Here is a 22970-nt window from a genome sequence, read left to right on the forward strand (position 1 = left end):
ATAAGAGGCTTTCAGGTAGTGATGAGTGACACTATATGAAGCCCGTAAGCCTAAGAGAGCTACTTTTGAGCAAGTAGTCCAGAAAGACCTGTCTAAGAGGTGAGACCTCCATGAGGGACACCAAGAACCAAGCCAGGCAAAATCTTAACGGAAAGAGATCCAACCAAAAGATAACAGCAAATGCAAAGGCCCTGGGGTAGGAACTAGCATGATGTGTTGGAGGAATACAAAGACAGCCAGGGAGGCTGGGGCACAGTTAGTGGACCTGGGGGTGGGAGGTAGCAGATGAGTTAGTTCAGGGAAGTGAGAAAAGCCAGATCACGCAGAGCCTGGTGAGTAAAGAGTTTGGACTTTATTCTAAGTACCGCGGGGTTCACTGAAGGGCTTTAAGTAAGAAAAGGATGTGCTCTAGTGTAAAACGTAGTGCTGGCCGTGGTGTGGAGAATGAATCTGAGGAAGCAGGTATAGGCAGAGAGATCATGTGATGAGGGTTGATGACGGCAGTGAGACTAAGAATGTTGGCCGTAGCAGCGGAAGAAAGGATGATCCCATTGGGGATAAATTTTGAAGATAGGGCTGGCAGAACTTGTGGATGGGTTGGATGCAGACATGAAAAAGTAAGGAAGCTGCAAAGTCGACTGGGGTGGCTGGAGGGCCAGCTATCAAGTCAAGCAAAACTAGTGGAGGGAAAGATTGGGGCGATGCATCAAAAGTTTGGCTTGGGACCTGGCGAGTTCGGGGTGCCTACCAAATGCTCAAGTAAACAGGCCACTGCTAGAAAGAAACAAAGGAGGTGACGCAATGGAGAACTGTGGGGGAGGCGTGGAGGGCAGCCGTCTCTTCTTTCTTCCCCAGACTGGAACCTGCTTCCTTTGTTGAAGGAAATCTACATCAGCCACGTCTCCGTAGGAACTAACGCTCTCCATTCTGCCATTGAAACAAAAGAGTCTCAGGCGCCTGCGCACTCTCCTAGCTTCCCTTGCAGCTAGGGCATGGCCACGTGACACAGGCTCAACCCATGAGATGCAGCCAGCTTACACCCTGGGAACCAGAAAGGTGGAGAGGCAGGTGCCATGGAGAACTGACTGGTGGGGGGCTACCTCCAGCAGCAGCCTCCAAGATAGACCACACAGCTGAACGGTTCTGCAGTGGTAGGCGCCACGTGTCTTATTGTTGTTGTTATTATTGGTTTGGGGGGAGGCGGTTGGTTTTGGTTTGGGGCTGTTTGTTGGTTGGTTTGTTTGTTTGGATTTGGGCTGTGATTCTGACTGTATGGCCATCTTTTCTGTTTCTCTGGATTGCACCAAAAAGTCCTGAGCGGTGGGAAAGAGTAGAGCTAGGATATGGTACTAAGGAACGAGCCTTTGGGGGCACCTGGGTGGCTCCGTTGGTTAAGCAGCCGACTTCAGCTCAGATCATGCTCTCACGGTTCGTGAGTTCGAGCCCCGGGTCAGCCTCTGTGCTGACAGCTCAGAGCCTGGAACCTGCTTCAGATTCTGTGTCTCCCTCTCTCTCTGCGCCCCCACCGCTTGTGCTCTGTCTCTCTCTCAAAAACAAATAAACTTTTTTTAAATTTTTTTAAGGAAAGAGCCTTTTAAGATAGTGATGATATTTGAGCTCGGTTCTGAAGACTGGAAAAGAGCCAGCCCTGGGAGGGAAGGACAGGCAAAGGAGGATGCCACCGGGAAGGAACAGCGAATCCGAGGCTTTGACAAGGCGGGAAAGAGCTTAGCGCGTCCCAGCAGCTGGAAGGAGGCCTGTGTTGCTGGAGAGAAGAAGCGCCAGCGAGAGAGGCGCTAGATGAGGCCGGCTTCCCGCAGGAGCCAGGATGCCAAGCCACCCCGGCCAAGTTCCAAAGCAAAGACTCCATCCGCGCCTCTCTCCAGCCTTTCCCCTCCCCCACTTCCGGAACTGCGCGCTGTTGCCACCGTCGCCATGGTGATGGGCACTCTGTTTCACTCCCCGTTCCGGCCAGGAGCGAGCGGCGCGTCTTGGGAGTCCCTGCCTCTCCCCGTGGGGAGACACGAAGCCAGGACCATGCCCGTGCTGATCCCCCCAGCCGAGCGCAGCCAGGACGCGCGCGTTGGGGCTCCGGCGTGGCGCCAGGCGGCCACGGCCACCCTGCAGAAGGCGCGCCAGCTGACCGACCGCTGCGAGCAGGAGGCGGTGACCATGTGGCAACCCGAGGACAGCGTGCGGGAGCCGCACGTGGCGCGCCACCTCTGCCGCGCCGCCTACATCCTGCCCTGGCGCTTCCGCGTGGAGATGCTCGCGGGCGGCGGCACCGTGGAGAAGCCGCCGCCGGGCGAGGGCGTCACGCTGTGGAAGGGCAAAGTGAAGCCCCCCGCCTGGCACGCCCGCCTGCCGCTGCCCCTGCACCGCGACGCCCGGGCCCTGCAGAGCGCCGAGGTGGTGCACGCGCACGCGCGCGGGGCGCGCCTCGCCGCCGCCCGCCTGTGCCGCGCGCAGCACCAGGTCAATGGGCAGCTGTGGCTGCTGCAGCGCCAGCGCGAGGCCACCGACCGCGGGCTCGCCCAAGTCCGCAAAGGCCTGCTTATTAACCAGCAGAGCAGCAAGCTTCGGGGCTACCGGCCCAAGTCTGAGAAGGTGGGACGCTGCCCCCCCCCCCCCCGCCCCACCCAACCCCACCCCAGGTTCAGTGGCAAAGCCCGAGGCCTCCGATCCCAGGTAGATGCTCGATCCCAGGTAGATGCTCGGCCTGAGAAAACCCCTCCCCGTAGAGAGAACCCCCACCTCCACCCCAGGAGTAAGGGCACCAGAAGATGAGGACACCCCCCACGACGGGGTGCCTCGATTCTGAGCCCAGAAGGTGAGGCCCTCCCGTGGGCGTGAGACCCTCAAAGCCCAGTGAAAACACATCCAAAGCCCCACACACACCTCGCTGAGGACAGTAGGTGATGTCCTGGTCCCAACCCTTGAAACTCTCCTCAAAATGTTTTTTTTTTTTTTTTTAAGCCCCAGTCCTCCCCACCACAGCCTCCGAGAGTGAGAACCCCTCCCCTGGCCTCATCTGGGGAGAAAGGAACAGGTCCTGCTTACAGGTTGAGACCCTCAAACTCTGAGTCCTTGCACCTGGGAGTCACATCCCCAGCCAGAGAAAGAGCGAGACCCCCTAGTCTCAGCCCTGGTGACGTCCTCCCCGTAAAGTGAAACACAGACCCTCACCCCAAAAGTGGGGAACATTCCAGCCTCCCCAGGGGACGACGAGACCCCACGGAGAAGCTCCCATCTCCACCCTCTAAAGGGTAAGACACCCCACCCGGTGACAGCCCCCTGAAAGAATGAAGGCTTCTCAGAGAGATTCCCAATGGGCAAGAGCACCCCCAACTCCATTCTCCAAACCAAGAGCTTACGAACTTGGCAAACCCTCTACTACCCTGGAAGGAGAAATCTCCGTCCAGCCCTCTCAAAGGTGTGAGAGAGTCTCTCCTTGTCTGCTAGGTCCCTGACAAAGCTGACAGTATGCTTACCTGGGAGAAGGAGGAGCTTAAGAGCATGAAGAGGAAGATGGAAAGAGATATGGAAAAATCCGAGGCTCTGCTCAAGGTTGGGAAGACCTCAGGTCAAGTTAAGAGGGCTGCAGGTGGATCCAAACGGGTGAACTGCTCTGACCTTGGGGACCGTAGCCACAGCAAACCCTCAATCCACACCCCTGCCCACCCTAACCTGACATTCACTGTATTTCCACTTTGTGAAATGGGGAAACTGAGGCTCTGAGAGATGGAGTTAGGCCTCAGAATAACAATGAACACCCCTTCTGAGCCGAGCCCTGTGCAGTCACTGAGCTAACATCTTAAAACACTCCTGTGAAATAGAAACGATGATCCCCTCATTAGAGACAGGAAAACTGAGGCTCGGAGAGACACAGACTCAACCAAGGCACAGGGCTAGCCAGTGGCAGGGCTGTGGGTCAAGCTCAGGTGTCTTTTTGCTTTCATCCTTATCAAGATATAATTGACAATTTATTTTTTTTATTTGAAGTTTTTTTTTAACGTTTATTTATTTTTGAGACAGAAAGAGACAGAGCATGAACAGGGGAGGGTCAGAGAGAGAGGGAGACAGAATCCGAAGCAAGCTCCAGGCTCTGAGCTGTCAGCACAGAGCCGGACGCGGGGCTCGAACCCACGGACCGCGAAATCATGACCTGAGCCGAAGTCAGACGCTTAACTGACTGAGCCACCCAGGCGCCCCTAATTGACAACTTAAAATTGTTTATATTCAAGATGTACAACTTGATGATTTGATAATGGTCTGGTTTCTCTTCAGAGCGTATAAATCTTTCGCCTTTTACAACTTGATGATTTGATATATGTAGACATTGTGAAATAATCACCATAGTCAAGGTAGTTAACATATCCATCACCTCACATACTTACCTTTATGTATGTGTGGGAGAACACTGAAGATCTAAACTCTTAGCAAATTTCAATTATAAAATGAGATATTGTTCTCTATAGTCACATTGTTCTATATTAGATCTCCAAACTTAAGCATCTTGCATCAATGTGACTTTATGCCCCTTGACCAACATTTCCCCCATTGCTCCCTCCCCCCAGGGCCTGGAAACCACCATTCTATGCTCTGCTGCTATGCATTTGACTATTTTAGATTCCACATATAAGTGAGATCTTTTTGCATCTGGTTTATTTCATTCAGCATAATAATGAACCTCCAGGCTCATCTATGTTGTCACAAATGGCAAGATGTCCTTTTTCAAGGCTGAATAATATTCTGTTGCATATATAATATTATATACATATATTATCTATCATGTATTATACTATTGTTATATATTATTAATATATGATGTTAATATTATAAAACATTGATTATTATCTTAGTATGTTATATAATTTATAATATGTATATTATATATTACATTACATATTAATATAGTCTATAACAATATACTATATATTGTATGCTATATACTATATATTATAGCATATAAACTATATAATATATGCTATATATATTAATATGCCATATCTTATGTACTGTAATACAATACATAATACATAGCATGTATAATATATAATATATATTATTAAGTATCTTTAATATATATTAACTATGATTATATCATTATATAATATTATGATTATATAATTGTTATTATAAATTTTATATAGCTTACATATGATATAATATAATTATATTATATAATAAATAATATGTTTATTATAATTATATTATATTATATTATATTATATTATTATATTACATTTACATAATTATATCATTATACAATTATACATTATATCATATTATATAACATAATTTCTATATATGATATATGTAAATATACAACATATTGTAAAATATTACATGTTATAATATATTCTATATTACATAATTATTTTATATATTATAGTATATTAAGATATCAATGTTTTGATTATAGTACATCAATATTATATAATTAATATGATAATAGTATATATATCACATTGTTCCTTATTCACTAACCTATTAACAGACATTTAGATTGTTTTCATGTCTTGGCTATTGTAAATAATGCTGAAATGAACATGGGAGTGCCGATATCTCTTTGAGATGCTGATTTTCTTTGGATATACACCCAGAAGTGGGAGAACCACCTTGTGAGTCAGCTCAGATGTCTTGAGCCTAGCTCTTTACATGTAATATGTGCTCAATCTTTGCCACCTCCAGCCAGAGACGGTCTCTCACTACATCCTTCACTCTTGCAACAACGGTTTCTTTATGAGGGCACTAATGAAGACAAAAAGGCAGCCAGGTTTGATGGAACCCTTGGGACCAGTTAAAGTTAGCTAGTAACTTGTGTGTGCTTTTGACTCATGTATTTAACAACTATTAATCCAGTACCCCGGTGTCTGGGTACCATGCTTGGCACTGAAGACAAAGTAATGAAGAAGACAGAGACGGCCTTGCCCTCACAGAGTTCACATTACAAGGACATTCAAGTAAGGGACAGACCAGGGTCCTGGGTGAGGTTGGGAGAGGAAATTTAAGAGCTGGTTGCACCACTATCCGTGGTGCTGAACCTTAGCTGTGCTCACCCACCACAACCCCAGGCCAGGTCATATTCTTTTAAATCTGGTGAGTCCTGAAAAATCCTTTGAGAAAGTCAAACTGACAAGGGAGAAGACCCTGAGGTTGGCCCCAGTAGGGAAGGGTTTGCAAGAGAGAAAGGTGAATGGAGAGGTGGGAAAAAAAAACCAGAGATGGAAATTGAGAAGGGCCACTGGAGAGGCCTAATGTACATATTTCTGGAGAAAAATGCTTACATCCAAACAGACCTGTTTCAACTTAAGATAATGAATTCAAATTGGCACTCAGAACCTTCCCAGGGATCTCACTGCGTGTGTCTAGAAGGTTTGTTGTCCCACTGGGCAAGTTATTTCATTCTTTCTCTTCCTTCAGACCTCTCCATTCCTGCTTTCCTCATTCTCAATGAATGACCCCAACTCATGGGAGTCACTGAAGGGAACCTCATTATTCCTCTGCCAATGCTGTAATTCCGTCTACCTCTGCACCCACCTTCTCCCCGTTCTCCTGTATCACCAATATTTCCATCTTCATTGGATCATTCTCACCAGTGAACGAATGGGGAATTATTCTCTAACAAGTACAGATCTGTTTGGGATAATAAAAAAAAAAAAAATTCTGGAAATGGACAGAGGTGGTGGGTACACATTAATGTCACTGAACTGTGCACTTAAAATGGTTAAAATGGAAAATTTTGTTATGTCTGTTTTACCACAATACAAAACAAAACAAAAACAAAAACCTCTAGATCCCATGCTCCCCTCCAGGTAATCCCCATTTCTCTGATCCACTCACTAACCAGTCTTGTCTGCATATATTGACCCTGTCATTTCTTTTTTTTTTTTAATGTTTATTTATTTTTGAGAGAGACAGAGAAACAGAGAATGAGCAGGGGAGGGGCAGAGAGAGGGAGGCAGAATCAGCAGCAGGCTCTAGGCTCTGAGCTGTCAGCACAGAGCCCAATGCAGGGCTCAAACTCAAGAACCTCAAGATCATGACCTGAGCCGAAGTCAGACGCTTAACTGAGCCACCCAGGCACCCCAACCCTGTCACTTTTGGGGGGCAGGAATTGGACTGGTTTTCCCCACTGCATCCCCACTCCCTGATACACTGCCCAGCATACACGAGGGGCTTGATGAATATTTGAATTAATGAATGAAAGACTTTTTAAATCTATTTTTTACTCAAATGGCTGAATCCCAAAGATACAATATTCAACAAAAGAAGCTAGACATAAAGTACACATGGTATGGTTCCATTTATATAAAGTTCTAGATTTCAAAAGCAAATTTCTTTGAAGAACCAGATAGTAAATATTTTAGGTTTTGCGTGAAATGCAGTCTCTATCACAACTACTCAATTAGGCCAGTGTAGGGGCACCTGGGTCATGATCAGGTCATGATCTCACAGTTTGTGAGTTCGAGTCCTGCATCGGGCTCTCTGCTGTCAGCACAGAGCCTGCTTCAAATCCTCTGTCCCCCTCTCTCTCTGCTCCTCCCCGCTGGCACTCTCTCTCTCTCTCTCTCTCTGTCAAAAATTTAAAAAATATATATATTTAAAAAAAAATAGGGCATTAAAGAGGCACTCATTGGGATGAGCACTGGGTGTCGTATGGAAACCAATTCGACAAATTATATTAAAAATATTAAAATAAATAAATAAGGGGATAATTTTATTTTATTTTAAAATATTAATTTTAAAAATTAAATTTAAAAAAAGTTTTTAATTTTAATTTTTTAATTTTAAATTTAAAAAAATTTAAAAATTTTAATATTAATTTTAAATTTTAAAAATTTTAAAAATTTTAAATTTTAAAATTAAAAATTTTGATTTTTAATTAAATTTTAAAATTTAAAATTTTAATTTTAAAATTAAATTTAAAAATTAATTTTAATTTTAAAAATTAAAATTTTTAATTTTAAAAATTAATTTTAAAATTTAAAATTTTAGGGGCGCCTGGGTGGCGCAGTCGGTTAAGCGTCCGACTTCAGCCAGGTCACGATCTCGCGGTCTGTGAGTTCGAGCCCCACGTCAGGCTCTGGGCTGATGGCTCGGAGCCTGGAGCCTGTTTCCGATTCTGTGTCTCCCTCTCTCTCTGCCCCTCCCCCGTTCATGCTCTGTCTCTCTCTGTCTCAAAAATAAATAAATGTTAAAAAAAAATTTTTTTTAATTTAGAATTTTAATTTTAATTTAATTTTAATTTTAAAAATTAAAAATTAAAAAAAAATAGGTCAGTGTGGCACAAAACAGCCAGAGACAACAGGTACATGAATAAGTGCAGCTATATTCCAATAAAGTGTTAGTTACAAAGAGAGGCAGCCAGTCCATAGGCTGTAGCTTATGGACATCTTAAGAAACAGGCAAGGGGCGCCTGGGTGGCTCAGTCAGTTAAGCATCCAACTCTTGGTTTCGGCTGAGGTCACGATCTCACGGCTTCTTCACGGGTTCAAGCCCCACACCAAGCTCTGTGGTGGCAGTGCGGAGCCTGCTTGGGGTTCTCTCTCTCTGCCCCTCCCCAACTTGTGCTGTCTCTCTCTCAAAATAAATAAACTTAAAAAAAAAGAAAAAAGAAAGAAAGAAACAGGCAAAACTAATCTGCAGGGCAGCTTAGAGGAGAGGACGGTAGGGGCGCCAGGAACATTTCTGGGATGATGGCAATGTTCTATATTTTGATGAGGGTGGTGTTTATATAATGGATATAACTTTTAAATAACCGCAAGTATCAAAGAAATGCGATATACTTCATTTTATAACGGTGGAAGTAGGGTTTGGGTGGGAGGAGGAGTTCAGATACATGTTGGTGGGGGAGATACTCTGAGGACAGCAGAGGGCTCCTGGTACTAATTAGAGCAAAGGAAGAGAGACCCTGAGGCTAGGGGAGAGGATCAGCCCTGAATGTAGCTGGGGAGCAAAGGGCTGATACAGGAAGACTATTGGTGTAGATGTAGGCAGTGCGATCTCTCCTTTATAGATGGGGCAGTGGATGGGGGGAGGGGCTTTCTTGGGGTGCCAGAGCAAAGCCAGGCACAGAACCCAAGAAGAAAATGACACCTAGGACAGAGAAGCTACCACCAGCCCCTACTGCTCTTCCCCTCTCCACCCTGGGATCACTGAAGGCTTCTGGACAGGGGAGGGGTGCGGAGAGGGTCTGAACTTCCCCTTGGAAATCAATTCTTCCCGCCTTCAACGGAGAACTGGAGAGGGTCCCGGTTGGAGGTGGCAACGCTTTGCAGCCTCCAGGGGAGAAATCGCTTCCCGCTGCCTCTCCCAACCTCCCAGCTCACTCTCTGCCTTTTTCTCTGCTCCCTCTGCTTCCTCGTTCCCAGGCCCTGGCCTCCTGCCGCGACACTCTGGCCTTCTGCTGTAAGGAGAGGCTCCAAGCTGTGGACCTTATGAACCAGCCGCTGGATAAGGTTCTGGAGCAGGCTGGCCGCCACTCCTGGGTGAACCTCTCCCGCATCCCTTCCCCGAGCTCTCAGGGCCAAAAAACGCCGCCTCCAGACCCTGTGGGCACCTATACCCCAGGTAGGCCTCCACAGAAAGGAGTACACTGCAGTAGGTACCCTGGGGTGCCCACTCCTCCTCCGCTGCTCAGCCACTGCCATCCCTGGGGAATTGCCCCCCTAGTGAGGGGGCTGAGAGCTCATCTCCACTGAGCCCACGTTCTTGATTGGCTCTTCACGCCTACTCCTGCTTCCCACACACTCCTGCCTGCCAGCACTCCCTCAGTCAGTCCCGGACGCTACTTCTAGGAACTCCTCCCCTGGACTTTGTCCAGGTGCTTCAGTAAAGTCCCCTTGCCCAGGGCCCAACACAACCTGAACACAGAAGAGGGGGGCTCAGAGAGCCAGGGTCGCCAGGGTCCGGGAAAAGGAGGCCTTGACTCTCCAACGAGTGTCCCCACGCCGCCCGCAGAGTGCGCCACGGCGCTGTACGAAGCCAAGCGACTGTTGATGGAGTCCAAGGACACCTTGCTGGAAATGGCAAAGAACGAGGAGGACATCCGGGCGCAGCAACATCAGATAAGCGATCGCGTGTGCGCCTTGTTGGCGCAGAAGATGCGGGAGACCTTGGAGCTGAAGGTGGGCGCGGCGGATGCGACTGCCCATTGGGGGGGGGGAGGGGCTAAGATGGACCACGTGGGACTACAGCGGGGGAGGGGCGCGGGAGCAGAGGAGCCAGGAAGCCACTGTGATCCCCCTGTGCTCCCACCCCACCCAGGAAAGAATGAATATGACCTTAGGACTAATGCGGGGAACTATCCAGCGGTGCACGAAATTCAACCAGGAAATGTACATCACTCACGGCCTCATCAAGGTGGGTTTTGGCGCCAGACCGTGCGGGGTGGGACCAGGGTCGCTCGCCAGGCCGGCCCGGGGACCTCACTGCCCCGCACACCGCACTCCGCCAGGGTCCTCTGTCAAAACGTCACCTGGAGACCCGAGAGAAGCTGGACAGACCCCTGGTTCGCGTGTACCAGAGACACGTGGGCACCCAGCTGCCCGAAGCCACGCGCCTCGCCCAGGTATGCTCCTGCGTGGCACCCTCCGCGCCTTCCCGCCCTCTGCAGGTGCAGCCGCATCCCGATGGTACTGCTGCCCCAAGCACACCTGATCCAGGTAAGACCCCCTCACCCAGGGCTGTCAGTCCTTCAGCTCCGGGAGGAGGCCCTCCGGTACCCACACCTGTCTCAGAAAAAGTGCCCTCCTGGGGCGCCTGGGTGGCGCAGTCGGTTAAGCGTCCGACTTCAGCCAGGTCACGATCTCGCGGTCCGGGAGTTCGAGCCCCGCGTCAGGCTCTGGGCTGATGGCTCGGAGCCTGGAGCCTGTTTCCGATTCTGTGTCTCCCTCTCTCTCTGCCCCTCCCCCGTTCATGCTTGTCTCTCTCTGTCCCAAAAATAAATAAAAAACGTTGAAAAAAAAATTTAAAAAAAAAAAAAAAAAAGTGCCCTCCTGAGCACTGGGTGTTGTATGTTGTGTGTGTGTGTGTGTGTGTGTGTGTACAGAGAGAGAGAGAGAGAGAAAGTGCCCTCAATCTCTGCCCGCCTCGCTCCCTCTTTTTTTTTTTAAATATAATTTATTGACAAATTGGTTTCCATACAACACCCAGTGCTCATCCCAACAGGTGCCCTCCTCAATGCCCATCGCCCACTTTCCCCTCTCCCTCCCCCCCCCCCCCCCCCCCCCCCCCCCCCCCCCCCCCCCGTCAACCCTCAGTTTGTTCTCAGTATCCAAGAATCTCAGTAAGGCCCTCTCTCAGCCTAGCTGCTTCAGGCACGCCCGCCCAGAGGCTCCCCACCTCCCAGGTCCCGGCCGCCCCTCCCCCTCGCTCTCCGGGTGCGTCCCCTTCTCCATCCCCTGCCTGTTTCCGATTCCCTTTCCAGCATTTCTGGCCCCAGTGTGTGCCCCCCTCCCTCCGGTCTCTTCGAGCCCCTTCCCAGGAGGGCACCTCCCGCAGGCACGCGTGGCCCAGGTGTGCCCTTGCCCTTCGGAGGCCCGCCTCTTCCCCTTCCTAGAGGTGTGCCTTTCACACCCGCACCGGCCCGGGCGGGTTCGCCCACCCCAGACAGTGCCCAGCTCCCAGCTCGGTCCCCGCACCCCCCAGGGCACCGAGAAGCTGCAGCGCCACATCTCGCGCGTGGAGGAAAACCTGCAGGAGCTGCTCGCCACGCGCCAGAACCTCGCCCGAAGCCTCAAGTGCAAGAGGATCGGGTACGAAGTGGACCTGAACGTGGTGCGCCTGCGCCTGCGCCAGGGGCACCCGCGCGTGTACCACCAGCAGGCGCAGCGCCTGGTCAACGACTGGGACCCGCGCACGCCGCCGCCGCGCGCGGAGTCCAGCGCCCCCGCCAAGTGACAGGCTGGCCCTCTGCCCCGGCCGGCCATCCGGCGCGTTTCTGCCTGCCGGGGCCTGCAGAGCAGAGACTGGACGGCTCCGTGGCCCTCCCTCCCTGCCTCTCGCCTGACCTGCCTTCCCTCTAAGCATCCTCTAGCAGAACTATAATTAAAAAGGACACTGATTACCACGTATGAGGCACCTACTGTATATCACTCACTTACCCTACACCACCTGATGGGCAGTGTATGCTGGGAGTTAACAGGCTGGACTGGGGCTCCAGATTTCCGGGGGGAATTCGAATCCCAGCCCCCCAAACTCAAGCCGTGTGGCCTTGGGCAAGTCCCTGCCCCCCTCTCTGGCCTCAGTGTCTTCACCTGTAAAACGGAGAGGATTACAGCACCCATCTCAAAGGCTTGTAGGAAGGACAGAGGAGTCCGTGTGTGAGGCCTGTGAGAACGGTAGCTGCCCAATGTTACGCCGGGGATAAGCTGACGAGCTGACATTGTAAGCCCTGATTCTAAAGCCTGCACTCTGAGCAAAATTTGGAGCTCCCCTCTGTCCTCCTCTCTTAGACGAATGCAGGCCCCCACACACACTTGCTGCTGTTATTAACGCTACACACACACACACACACACACACAGGTATAGAATATAACTACCACAAAGAATGAGAATTCACTGTATTTGCAAAGGTGGAGGCAGGATACAGGAAAACCTCAATGGACAGCAGGGGACCAAGGTGCTGGTAATTGTGGAGAGCCGCCTTTGCCACTCCTAAATCCGAAGGGACACGGTAGTTGAAGGCAGCCAGCCTTACAGTGCTGTCATGTGGATGCTGGGGACATAAATGCCCCTACCCACCTCTCTCCCTTGGCCAGGGTTCCCTACTGGTTGAAGCCAGTGAGAAAGGAAACCCATTGATGCGGTCCATATATGCTCTGGGACACAGAGCTGCCGTCACCCCGCTGACTTTTGAGGCTCTTGCAGATCCTTCTTGGGGCTGGGAATTGTCCCTTTGGCTGCAGCTTTGTCCGTCCACCACACCCCAAAACCTTACATAGGGATGCAAGCATTGATTTGCATACAATGCCTCACACTCTGGGTTGCCATCTGCCACCCTCATCCTTCCTGACACAGCCCCGGTTTGTCACCTCTGCTCACCCACTATTCCCCAACAGTGATTGCATAATCCCCTAGGTTGCCTCAGAACTGAGATTTCAGCTGCTGCCGCAGGTCACATCATGGGCACCCGGCGAGGCTCTCAGGGACACTATAATGTGGGGGTCATCATCCCATGCTAGAGATGAAGAAACAGATTCCAAGAAGGGGCAAGAGGTTAAGTCTGGACTTTAAAAAGTGTGGGGAGGGGCACCTGGTCGGCTCAGTCGGTTGGGCGCCCGACTTCGGCTCAGGCCGTGATCTCACGGCTCTCGTGAGTTCGAGCCCTGCGTCGGGCTCTGTGCTGACAGCTCAGAGCCTGGAGCTGCTTTGGATTCTGTGTCTCCCTCTCTCTCTGCCCCTCCCCTGCTCCCGTTCTGTCCCTCCCTCTCAAAAATAAATAAACATTAAAAAAAATTTTTTTTAAGTGTGGGGATGTGTCTACAAGGGGATATGCCACTGCCCAGAAGAAAGCTCCATATACCATCTGCATGAGAACATCTACAGTGCCTGTCAATAATGCCACCTTGGGGGGCCACATTCCAGACCTCCAGAATCTGAACCTCAGGGGGCAGAAGCTGGGGATGCGCTTTTCTAATGAGTTTCCCAGGGATGCCTGCGGCACACCAATGTTGGAAATGCACCCTCTCCCTCCTGCCAATTTCCCCGGGGCTGACTTCTGCATTGGCCACAGCAGACACTAATGGAGAGACCCATGAAAATGTTTTCACTTTAATTTCTTTTAAAGTCAGAAAAAAAAAAAGTATGAATGTAGAATGCATAACATTACATGTTATTTATACCACAGACAATAGTTTATGGTATATACCATTTAATATATAACATTATAAATATTAAAATTAAAATGATTGAAACTATAAATCCAGTCCGGATTATATCATCTTTATACCAATGCAGAGTTTTATTTCAAATTTTTTTTATTGTGGTAAAATACGCATAACACAAAATGTACTGGCTTAACCGTTTTTAAGCGCCCAGCTCAGTGGCATTAAACACATTCCCATAGGGGCTCAGCCATCAGCATCATCCCATCTCCAGAACTTTTTTCATCTTGCAAAACCAAGACCCTGTCGCCATTAAATACTGACTCCCTATCACCCCTCCCCCCGCCCCTAGCTCCCACCATCTACTTTGTCTCTAATTTTGACTACTCTGGGAACTTCACATAAGTTACACCAATGCCATTGTCAAATAATTCTTGAAGTTTCTTTTTATGAGGGGAGGGGCCCCCGGGTGAAAGTGCCTCAGATCCATGAAAGCCTTTCAACCTCTCCCTTAGATATCAGGCACATCCCCGTGTCACTCAGTCGAGGTAATTCAGTAGCATCAACTGAGGCCAGGATTCCGCTGAGCCCTGGGAGATGTATTGTGCAATCAAACACGCTGTTGAGTTTCCTCCTAATAATTTTTTTAAGTTTATTTTTATTAGTATATCCACACTCAGTGTGGAGCCCAAACTCATGACCCCGAGATCAAGAGTCACATGCTTTTCTGACTGGGCCGGCCGGGTGCCCTCCTCCTAATAATTTTAAAATCTGTTTTTCTCCATCCCCTGCCCCATACACTCCTCCACTTCTAGTCCAAGGCATCATCATTTCTTGCCTGGAAGTTTCTGACAACTTCCTCACTGGTCCTGCTCATGCTGTCTTCTCTGGAATGCACAAACTATATCTCAGCCAGTGTGGGCATTCTAGTCTCCAGAGCACATCATGGCCTGTGGCCACCACCACGCACGGCTCCTAGAACACAGTCCTACTGTCTTCATCCACTCAGGATGCTATAACAAAATACCACACCTGGGGGGCTTATAAACAACAGGATTTTATTGCTCACAGTTCTGGAGGCTGGGAAGTCCAAGATCAAGGCACCAGCATGGTCACTTTCCCGGGAACCCCCTTCCTGGTTCACAGCTGGTTCCTTCTCACTACGTCCTCATGTGGTGGAAAGGGCAAGGGAGCTCTGTGGGGTCTCTTTTATAAGGACATTAATCCCATTTAGGAGGGCTCCAATCTCAGGACCCAATCACCTCCCAGAGGCCCCACCGCCTAATGCCACTAGCTTTGGGGGTTTGGAGGTCAACATATGAGTTCTGGGGGGACACAACCATTCAGACCACATCCATCTGACCTCAATGCCTGATCCCTATCCTACTCTACCGCCTTCTCAGGCAGCTCTCCCCCACCACGCCCCACCCTTTGCTTCCAGTGTTTTTCAGTTCCGCCATTTTCATTTCTGTATCAGTTCATTGTTGCTGCTGTAACAAAGCACCACAAACTTAGAGGCTTAAAACAATGCAAATTTGGATCTTACAGTTTCGTAAGTCAGAAGTCCAAACTGGACTTTACTTGGCCAAAGCCAAGGTGTCAGCAAGGCCACAATTCCTCTGGAGGCTCTAGGGGAGAACCCATTTCCTTGTCTTCTCCAGCTTCTAGGGGCACCCACATCCTTGGCTTGTGGCTCTTCCTCCATATCCTCAGCCAGTAGCAGCATCTTTAAATCTCCCTCTGATTGACTCCTTACTTGTGTCATCACATCTCCCTCTGACCCTGACCCTCTTGGCTGCTGCTTATAAGGAGCCCTGTGATTACGTTGGACCCACCCAGATAATCCAGAATTATCTCCCAATCTCGAAATTCTTGGTGCATCTGCAGGGTCCGTTTTGCCATGTAAGGTAACATGCACAGCTTCCAGGGATTTGGACATGGACATCTTTGGGGGTAAGAGGGGAGCACTATTTGGCCTATCAGTTTCTTTCACAGACAAAACTTTCTTCTGTCTCTGAGCATTTGCACACGTTACTGCTTCTGCTTAGAAAATTCTCTCTTTTTTTTTTTTAATTTTTTTTCAACATTTATTTATTTTTGGGACAGAGAGAGACAGAGCATGAACGGGGGAGGGGCAGAGAGAGAGGGAGACACAGAATCGGAAACAGGCTCCAGGCTCCGAGCCATCAGCCCAGAGCCCGACACGGGGCTCGAACTCATGGGCCGCGAGATCGTGACCTGGCTGAAGTCGGACGCTCAACCGACTGCGCCACCCAGGCGCCCCAGAAAATTCTCTCTTAAGTGTTGTATCAGCGAATGGAAGTTATACCATTCATGTTATACATATGTGCAAAGCATGTATTTCATTGCTTAAGAACATTTGTTATAAAGATGTTTCTAGGAATGCTACTTGTGGGGCACCTGGGTAGCTCAGTCAGCTGAGCATTCGACTTTTGATTTCCACTCAGGTCATGATCTCGAGGTTTGTGTGATCGAGCCCCAGTCAGGCTCCACACTGATACCATGGAGGATGCTTGGAATTGTCTTTCTCCCTCTCTCTGCCCCTCCCCTGCTCACTTGCTCTCTCTCCCTCAAAATAAATGAATAACCATTTTTTAAAAAAGAAAGAATGCAACTCGCAAGCTACACTGAGAGGAAAAAAAGAAGAGAAAGTTATCTCCCTACCCATTCTCCTGTGTAACATCTTCAGTTTCCCTGGCCCTATACACTAGGTCAAAGCCCCAGTCACACGTGCCCATGGTACCCTGCACTTTTCCTTCATAATCCTCGAATCCTTTGTGTGTGACAGTCTAGTGACTGTAAGCTCCCTGAGGGTACTGCTTTAGTGTGGTGCTCTAGAAGCAGACCTCAAAGCAAGAATTCAAGTGTAAGAAGATTATCAAGAAGGTGATCCCAAGAAGCCCTAGGTTAGAAACAGGGCAGTGATGCAGGGAGAGAAAGCAGCCAGTAACAGGTGTCAAATAAGCTACCACCATGAGCAACGGAGGCTCAGTCCTGCTGGGGACCTCTCAGAAATCATGGGGACCATGCGTCTCCGTTACTCCAATCAAGGGGCAAGGGAGCTGGTGCTTATCCACCACCCCTAGTCAATCATTGATTGAGGGCAGCTCTGGGAAGATGGGGAGACCCACCCAGCTTCAATGGTCAGAGATAGCCCTCAGGCATGGAATCGCGGGTGTTAGCAGTTGGGAAGGCCAGTGCAGTGTGCCTGGGAATGATGCCAGGAGGATTTGAGTGGGACACCCACAGCACCTGTTGCAAGGAGGGATCCTATCTGTCTGATTCCCTCTGTAGCCCCACTACCTGGCACACAGCAAACATGGGGGAAATATTTGTTACATGAACAGCGAACAAATCAATGGATTAACTTAAAGTTTGCAGAGTGTTTCTATGTGCCTTGTCTTACTTAAGGTTCAGTTTTAGAAATGGAAAGTTTCCAGGCACCTGGGTGGTTCCGTCAGTTGAGCGTCCAACTCCTGATTTCCGCTCAGGTCATGATCTCATAGTTTGTGAGTTTGAGCCTCACGTGGGGCTCTGTGCTGACAGCGTGGAGCCTGTCTGGGATTCTCTTTCTCTCTCTCTCTCTCCCTCTCTCTGCCTCTCTCTCTCTCTCTCTCTCTCTCAAAATAAATAAATAAACTTTTTAAAAAAAGAAAAAGAAATGGAAAGGTTCCTTGGTACTTCTCCAGCTCACCACAACTTTGCTTGTTTCCTTATTCTCTTTCCAGTTTGCCTAGCAATTAGGAGATTGGCAGAGGAAGCTGGGAAGAGAGGAAAACCTGGTCACAATCCTTCCTAGCTGTGTCCTCTTAGGCAATCTGCCTAACCCCTTTGAGTTTCCATTTTCTCACTTGTAAAACTGTAGATAATAGAAGCACTCTCTCACCAGGCTGCTATGAGGACTCGAGACAATATTGTATGCCATTCCTCCCCAGTGCTTGTTATATAGGAAGGTCTCCAGAAATGGTGAAACTCAAGTTTTTTTTTTTATGGAGGTGAAATTCGCATAACATAAAATTAGCCATTTTAAGTGAACAACTCAGTGGCAATTGGTGAACAGTGTTACGGAACCACCATCTGTATCTAATTCTAAAACATCCCCATCACCCCAAAAGGAGAGCCCATATCTATTAGCAATCATTCCCATTCTACTCTGCTTCTCAGAGATGTATAGCCATGGAAGGGGGAGAGACTTTGTGAAGTAGTGAGTCTCTTGACCCAGAAGCAATTAAGCATGAGCTAGAATTTACCGGGGATGTTGTCGTGGAGAAGACTCACGTAGAATTAAAACAGTACCGGGGCGCCTGGGTGGCGCAGTCGGTTAAGCGTCCGACTTCAGCCAGGTCACGATCTCGCGGTCCGTGAGTTCGAGCCCCGCGTCGGGCTCTGGGCTGATGGCTCGGAGCCTGGAGCCTGTTTCCGATTCTGTGTCTCCCTCTCTCTCTGCCCCTCCCCCGTTCATGCTCTGTCTCTCTGTGTCCCAAAAATAAATAAAAAACGTTGAAAAAAATTAAAAAAAAAACAGTACCCTATTGTCCACCAACTGATGAATGGATAAAGATATGGCATATATACAGTGGAATATTACTCAGCCATCAAAAAGAACGAAATCTTACCATTTGCAACAGCACGGATGGTGCTGGAGTGTGCTGTGCTAAGCAAAATAAGTCAAAGAAAGACAAATACCATACCATTTCACAAAAATGGGATATTTAAGAAACAAAACAGAGGAACATATGAGAGGGGGAGAAAAAAGAGAGGGGGGAAACAAACCATTAGAGACTCTTAAAGATCGAGAACAAACTGAGGGTTGATGGAGGGAAAGGGGTGAAGGATGGACTAGATGGGTGATGGGAAGTAACCCTCGTGATGAGCACCGAGTGTTATATGTAAGTGGTGAATCACTAGATTCTACTCCCGAAACCAGTATGACACTAGGTGTTAACCAACTAGAATTTCAATTAGAAAAAATAAAAGTTAACCCCACCACAAAAGTATGGTTATTTTGTTCAGTATTCCAATTGGTGGGGGGACAGAGTGGTTCCTCATTGTGGTTATATGTAGGGATCAGCACTGCAAAAATATCAGGAATACACTGTTTTCTTTTAAGGGGTCAGCAACATATGGTTGTAGTCACTATCTATTGCCGTGTAAAAATTGACCTCAACACTCAGTGGTTTGAAACAACATATCTTAGTCTTCTGTCATAAGGTCTCTCACAAAGCCGAAGACAAGATGTTAGCTGGGGCTGTGGTCTCCTCTGGAAGCTCTCCTGGGAGAGGCTCTGCTTCCAGACTGAACTCACCAAGTTGTAGAAAGATTCAGTCCCTCCCTCCCAGGCTGTTGGCCACATAGGTCTCCCCAACAGGGCAACTCATGGCATTAGCGTGTGAAAAATAAGGCACATGAGACAAGTCAGAGACAGCAAAAGTCGCAGTCTTTCTGTAACCTAATCTTAGAAATGACACCCCATCACTTCGCCCATATTCTATTCATCAAAAGCAAGTCACTAGGTCCAGCCCACACTGGAGGTGAGCAAGCTACACGAGGAAGTGAATACCAAGAGGCGGGGAGTCTTGCCAGCGATGTCAGAAGGTGCCTACCGCAGGGCCCAATATTTAATCTATTTGAAGATTGTTAAGCAAAACCATTGAACAGTTTAAGAAAAGATAAGGTACAATTTGGGGGTGGTTTTCTCAGGATGCAAGGTGTTTTTCTGGCTATGACACGATGTACATATTTAGCCATGATGGAAATTTGGATACGCTAAGGATAGATTGAAAGTTTCACTTTCCTACTTCACTCTTCTTTTTGGAGAAATTTCCTTGTCCACTGTCTCCAGGATTTCTTGCTTTGCTTCAGTAAGGGTCTTCTTTGTCTATCTTTCTCCAAAAAATACATTTTAGGTGGACATAAGAAATGGAACCTTGGGGAAGGAGGGTACAGATTTCAAAGTTTACTTTCTGCTAGTATCAACTTAGAGCCAGAGATGTTTGGGGATTTAAACAATCATAGGCTGGGGTGCCTGGGTGGCTCAGTCGGTTAAGCGGCCGACTTCAGCTCAGGTCATGATCTCCCAGTCCGTGAGTTCGAGCCCCGCGTCAGGCTCTGTGCTGACAGCTCAGAGCCTGGAGCCTGTTTCAGATTCTGTGTCTCCCTCTCCTTGACCCTCCCCCGTTCATGCTTTGTCTCTCTCTGTCTCAAAAATAAACGTTAAAAAGATTTTTTTTTAATAAATAAATAAATAAATAATAAACAATCATAGGCTGTTTGACACAAGCCACACATAATTTTTTTCAATAACAGGTTTCTCCCAAAAAATTAGTAGACTTTCAGTCTGTCTATTTCTGGTCAGTTCCATCTGTGATAAATAACTTAAGCCAACAAATTCATCCAAATATGCTTAATATGCCTAAAGATTCTAGACGGCCTCTCTCATCAAACCCTCCTACGGCACAGCCTTAGCTCCTACATCCTCAGTGTTGGCAACAATCACCACTGTCTAGCTCCAAAACATTTGTCACCCCAAAATAAAACACTATGACCATTAAGCAGTCACTCCCCAACCCCCTCCCCCAGCCCCTGGCACTCTACTTTCTGCCTCTATGGATTGGCCTGTTGTGGACATTTCATGAAAAAGAAATCATACAATATGAGAGCTGCTGTGTCTGGCTTCTTTCACTCGTTGTGTTTTCTCCTCTTTCTGCTTTTGCACATTCTGAGTTCCTCTTGTTCTTACAGGACTTTGCTGACAGCAGCAAGAAGCAGTCAACACACTACTCCAACATTCTAAATTTTAAAACAATTTCCTCCAGAGTTATAGGCTCTGCACACATTGTAGTTAACAGCCTTATCAAAAGTTTTATCACAGCAGAACATGAGTTACCAGCTTTTCAGCATGTACCCATGTGTCCTCACCACTTCTTGCTAGGCCAGAATTTCTCAGTGGTGGGACTGTTGACATTTTGGGCCAGATCATTCTTTTTTTAAGTGTGTTTATTTACTTTTTGAGAAAGAAAGAGATCAGAGGAGGGGCAGAGAGAGAGGGAGGGAGAATCCCAAGCAAGCTCTGCACGGTTAGCACGGAACCCAATGTGGGGCTCAAATGCACAAACCGTGAGATCATGACCTGAGTCAAAGTGGGACACTTAACCAACTGAGCCACCCAGGTGCCCCTGGGCCAGATCATTCTTTGCATTATGGGGCTGCCCTGTGTTTTATAGGATATTTAGCAACATCCTTGGCTCAGTGGATGCCAGTAACATCTCCCTCCAACTCAAGACCATCTAAAATGTTTCCAGACTTTGCCAAATGTCCTTGGGGAAGGGACAGAATTATAGAATTGTCCCTGATTGAAAATCACTATGCTAAGCCCATGTCATATATTTGTAGTTCTGTTGCAGTAACATCCTTCTCCTGGTACTAAATTCTGTATTTGTTAGGGTACAGATGTGGTTTTTAAAGCACATAAGCCCAGTACAACAGAGTAGCAAGGTAAAATTTCAGGTACGCAGTCCAAGACTGGAGGAAGGATGGCTGGGGGGCTTCGTGACTATCTTGCTATAGCTTTCACCTTGTGCCCCTCCTCACACCTGTGGCCAGCAGAAGGAAAGAGGGAAGAAGGAAAGGGTATGTTCCTCCCCTTTAAGGGTATGACCTAAAAGTCATACCTACAAGTCCTGTGCATTCCCATTGGCCACTGCTTACTCATATGGCCACGCTTAGCTGCAAGGGGGACTGGGCAATGTAATCCCTACACTGGTGGCCATATAGCCAGCTCAGGTTTATGTTTCTCTGCACTCAGAATGGGGTATGGGTTTGGGGGAAACTTGAAGCTTTTGCGACACTCTCCGCCATCAACAAAGGTTTACCTGAAGGTGCACCTCTTGAGGGAATGCTTGAAAGATGGAATAAACAGTTGAGTGATCAGAATAACCACAGGTGGTCTAGGAGTGAGCATCCCAGTCCTAACAAAGTTGTTACCCCGTGGAATTCTGTGGAAAATGGTGAAGAACTTTCTAGAACCTAGAAGGAGAGGAGAGGGAAAGGGCCCAATTGCCTCATTTTACAAAAGGAGATGCTAAGACCCAGAAAGGAGAAGCAATTAAATTTAGGTCTCAAATTGAGCTTGTAGCAGGTTTGGGCTAGAACTGAGGTCCCCTGGATCCCTGCTCAGAGATCTCTTCAAAACCCCATTCATTCTCTAGAGCTGTGGTCTGAGGAATTAAACCAGGAGGCTATGGCTTTGACATGTATGAAGGAGGACACCACTAGATCCTTGAAAAGGAAGATCTAAGCTGAGGATGATTTGAGGAATCCAGAGAGGCCAGTGTGGCGATAGAACAATATTTTGGCAAATGAAATGTAAGTAGAAGTGATACACACAATATCCCTCATTCCCTCATTCCCTTAAAGGAAAGGAACATGCTCTCCCCTTCTCCTTTTCTCTTTCCAACAAACTGGAAGGTAGGATGTGGTGATGGGAGTGGGAGCAGCCATTTTGGGCCACGAGATAAAGGCTGCATATTGAGGGAAGCAGAGCAGCACAATAGAGTGAGTTTGGCTTCCTGATTGCTGAGTTTCCATTCCAGCTCTGAACCATCTACTTCTATTTTTACCTGAAAGAAAAAAAAAATGGCCTTGTATTTCTTGAGCCAATTACAACAACCACACTTTTTTCTAAATAATACATTTTAAAAAATATATATATATGATGCCTCTGGTTCCCACTTTGTGTTAGAATGAGAAGCCCAAGGCCCCCTATGTCTCCTTCTTCCAGAGACATAACCCTCAACCACTGAGCAGCTATCTGCTCCCACCTCCCCCAGTTCATCACTTGCTTACCAACTCAACCCTTATGTCCCTGCGAATCATCATATCTCTAGCATGAGGTTTAATGATCCTGTTTTCTGGGGTAAGCTCTGAGAGTCAGGTGGCCAGGAAAAAGCAGGCTCATCTTGCTCTGAGAGGCCCCTGCATAATTCTCCAGGCTTACCCTTCTTCCTTCTATGCTGCAAAAAGTAGTGAAGAACGTGGATGCTGGAATCAGATACCAGTTCAAACCCTGGTGCAGCCAAGGAGTCACTGAGAAACCTGGGCCAACTTACTTAACCTCTC

General features: G+C 48.0%; 1 protein-coding gene across 1 annotated transcript; it reads left to right on the top strand.

Moving 5' to 3' along the window:
• The first annotated feature begins 1957 nt into the window (after window positions 1-1957).
• On the top strand, window positions 1958-12080 carry CCDC105 (coiled-coil domain containing 105). The gene is made up of 7 exons (XM_043586870.1): window positions 1958-2607; window positions 3463-3567; window positions 9378-9576; window positions 9967-10133; window positions 10273-10368; window positions 10463-10576; window positions 11656-12080. Exons 1-7 carry the CDS (start codon window positions 2038-2040, stop codon window positions 11905-11907), a joined length of 1503 nt encoding a protein of 500 aa, XP_043442805.1. The 5' UTR covers window positions 1958-2037; the 3' UTR covers window positions 11908-12080.
• The last annotated feature ends 10890 nt before the right edge of the window (window positions 12081-22970 follow it).

The sequence above is a fragment of the Prionailurus bengalensis genome, chromosome A2 (assembly GCF_016509475.1).
Source record: "Prionailurus bengalensis isolate Pbe53 chromosome A2, Fcat_Pben_1.1_paternal_pri, whole genome shotgun sequence".
Classification (NCBI taxonomy): Eukaryota; Metazoa; Chordata; class Mammalia; order Carnivora; family Felidae; genus Prionailurus; species Prionailurus bengalensis.

What these genes read in the sequence shown, in the direction of transcription:
- CCDC105 (XM_043586870.1), top strand. Translation starts at nt 2,038, where the DNA reads ATGCCCGTGCTGATCCCCCCAGCCGAGCGCAGCCAGGACGCGCGCGTT. An exon ending in TGTGGGCACCTATACCCCAG is followed by an intron (nt 9,577 to 9,966) that starts GTAGGCCTCCAC and finishes CGCCGCCCGCAG; the next exon opens with AGTGCGCCACGGCGCTGTAC. An exon ending in AAGCCACGCGCCTCGCCCAG is followed by an intron (nt 10,577 to 11,655) that starts GTATGCTCCTGC and finishes CGCACCCCCCAG; the next exon opens with GGCACCGAGAAGCTGCAGCG.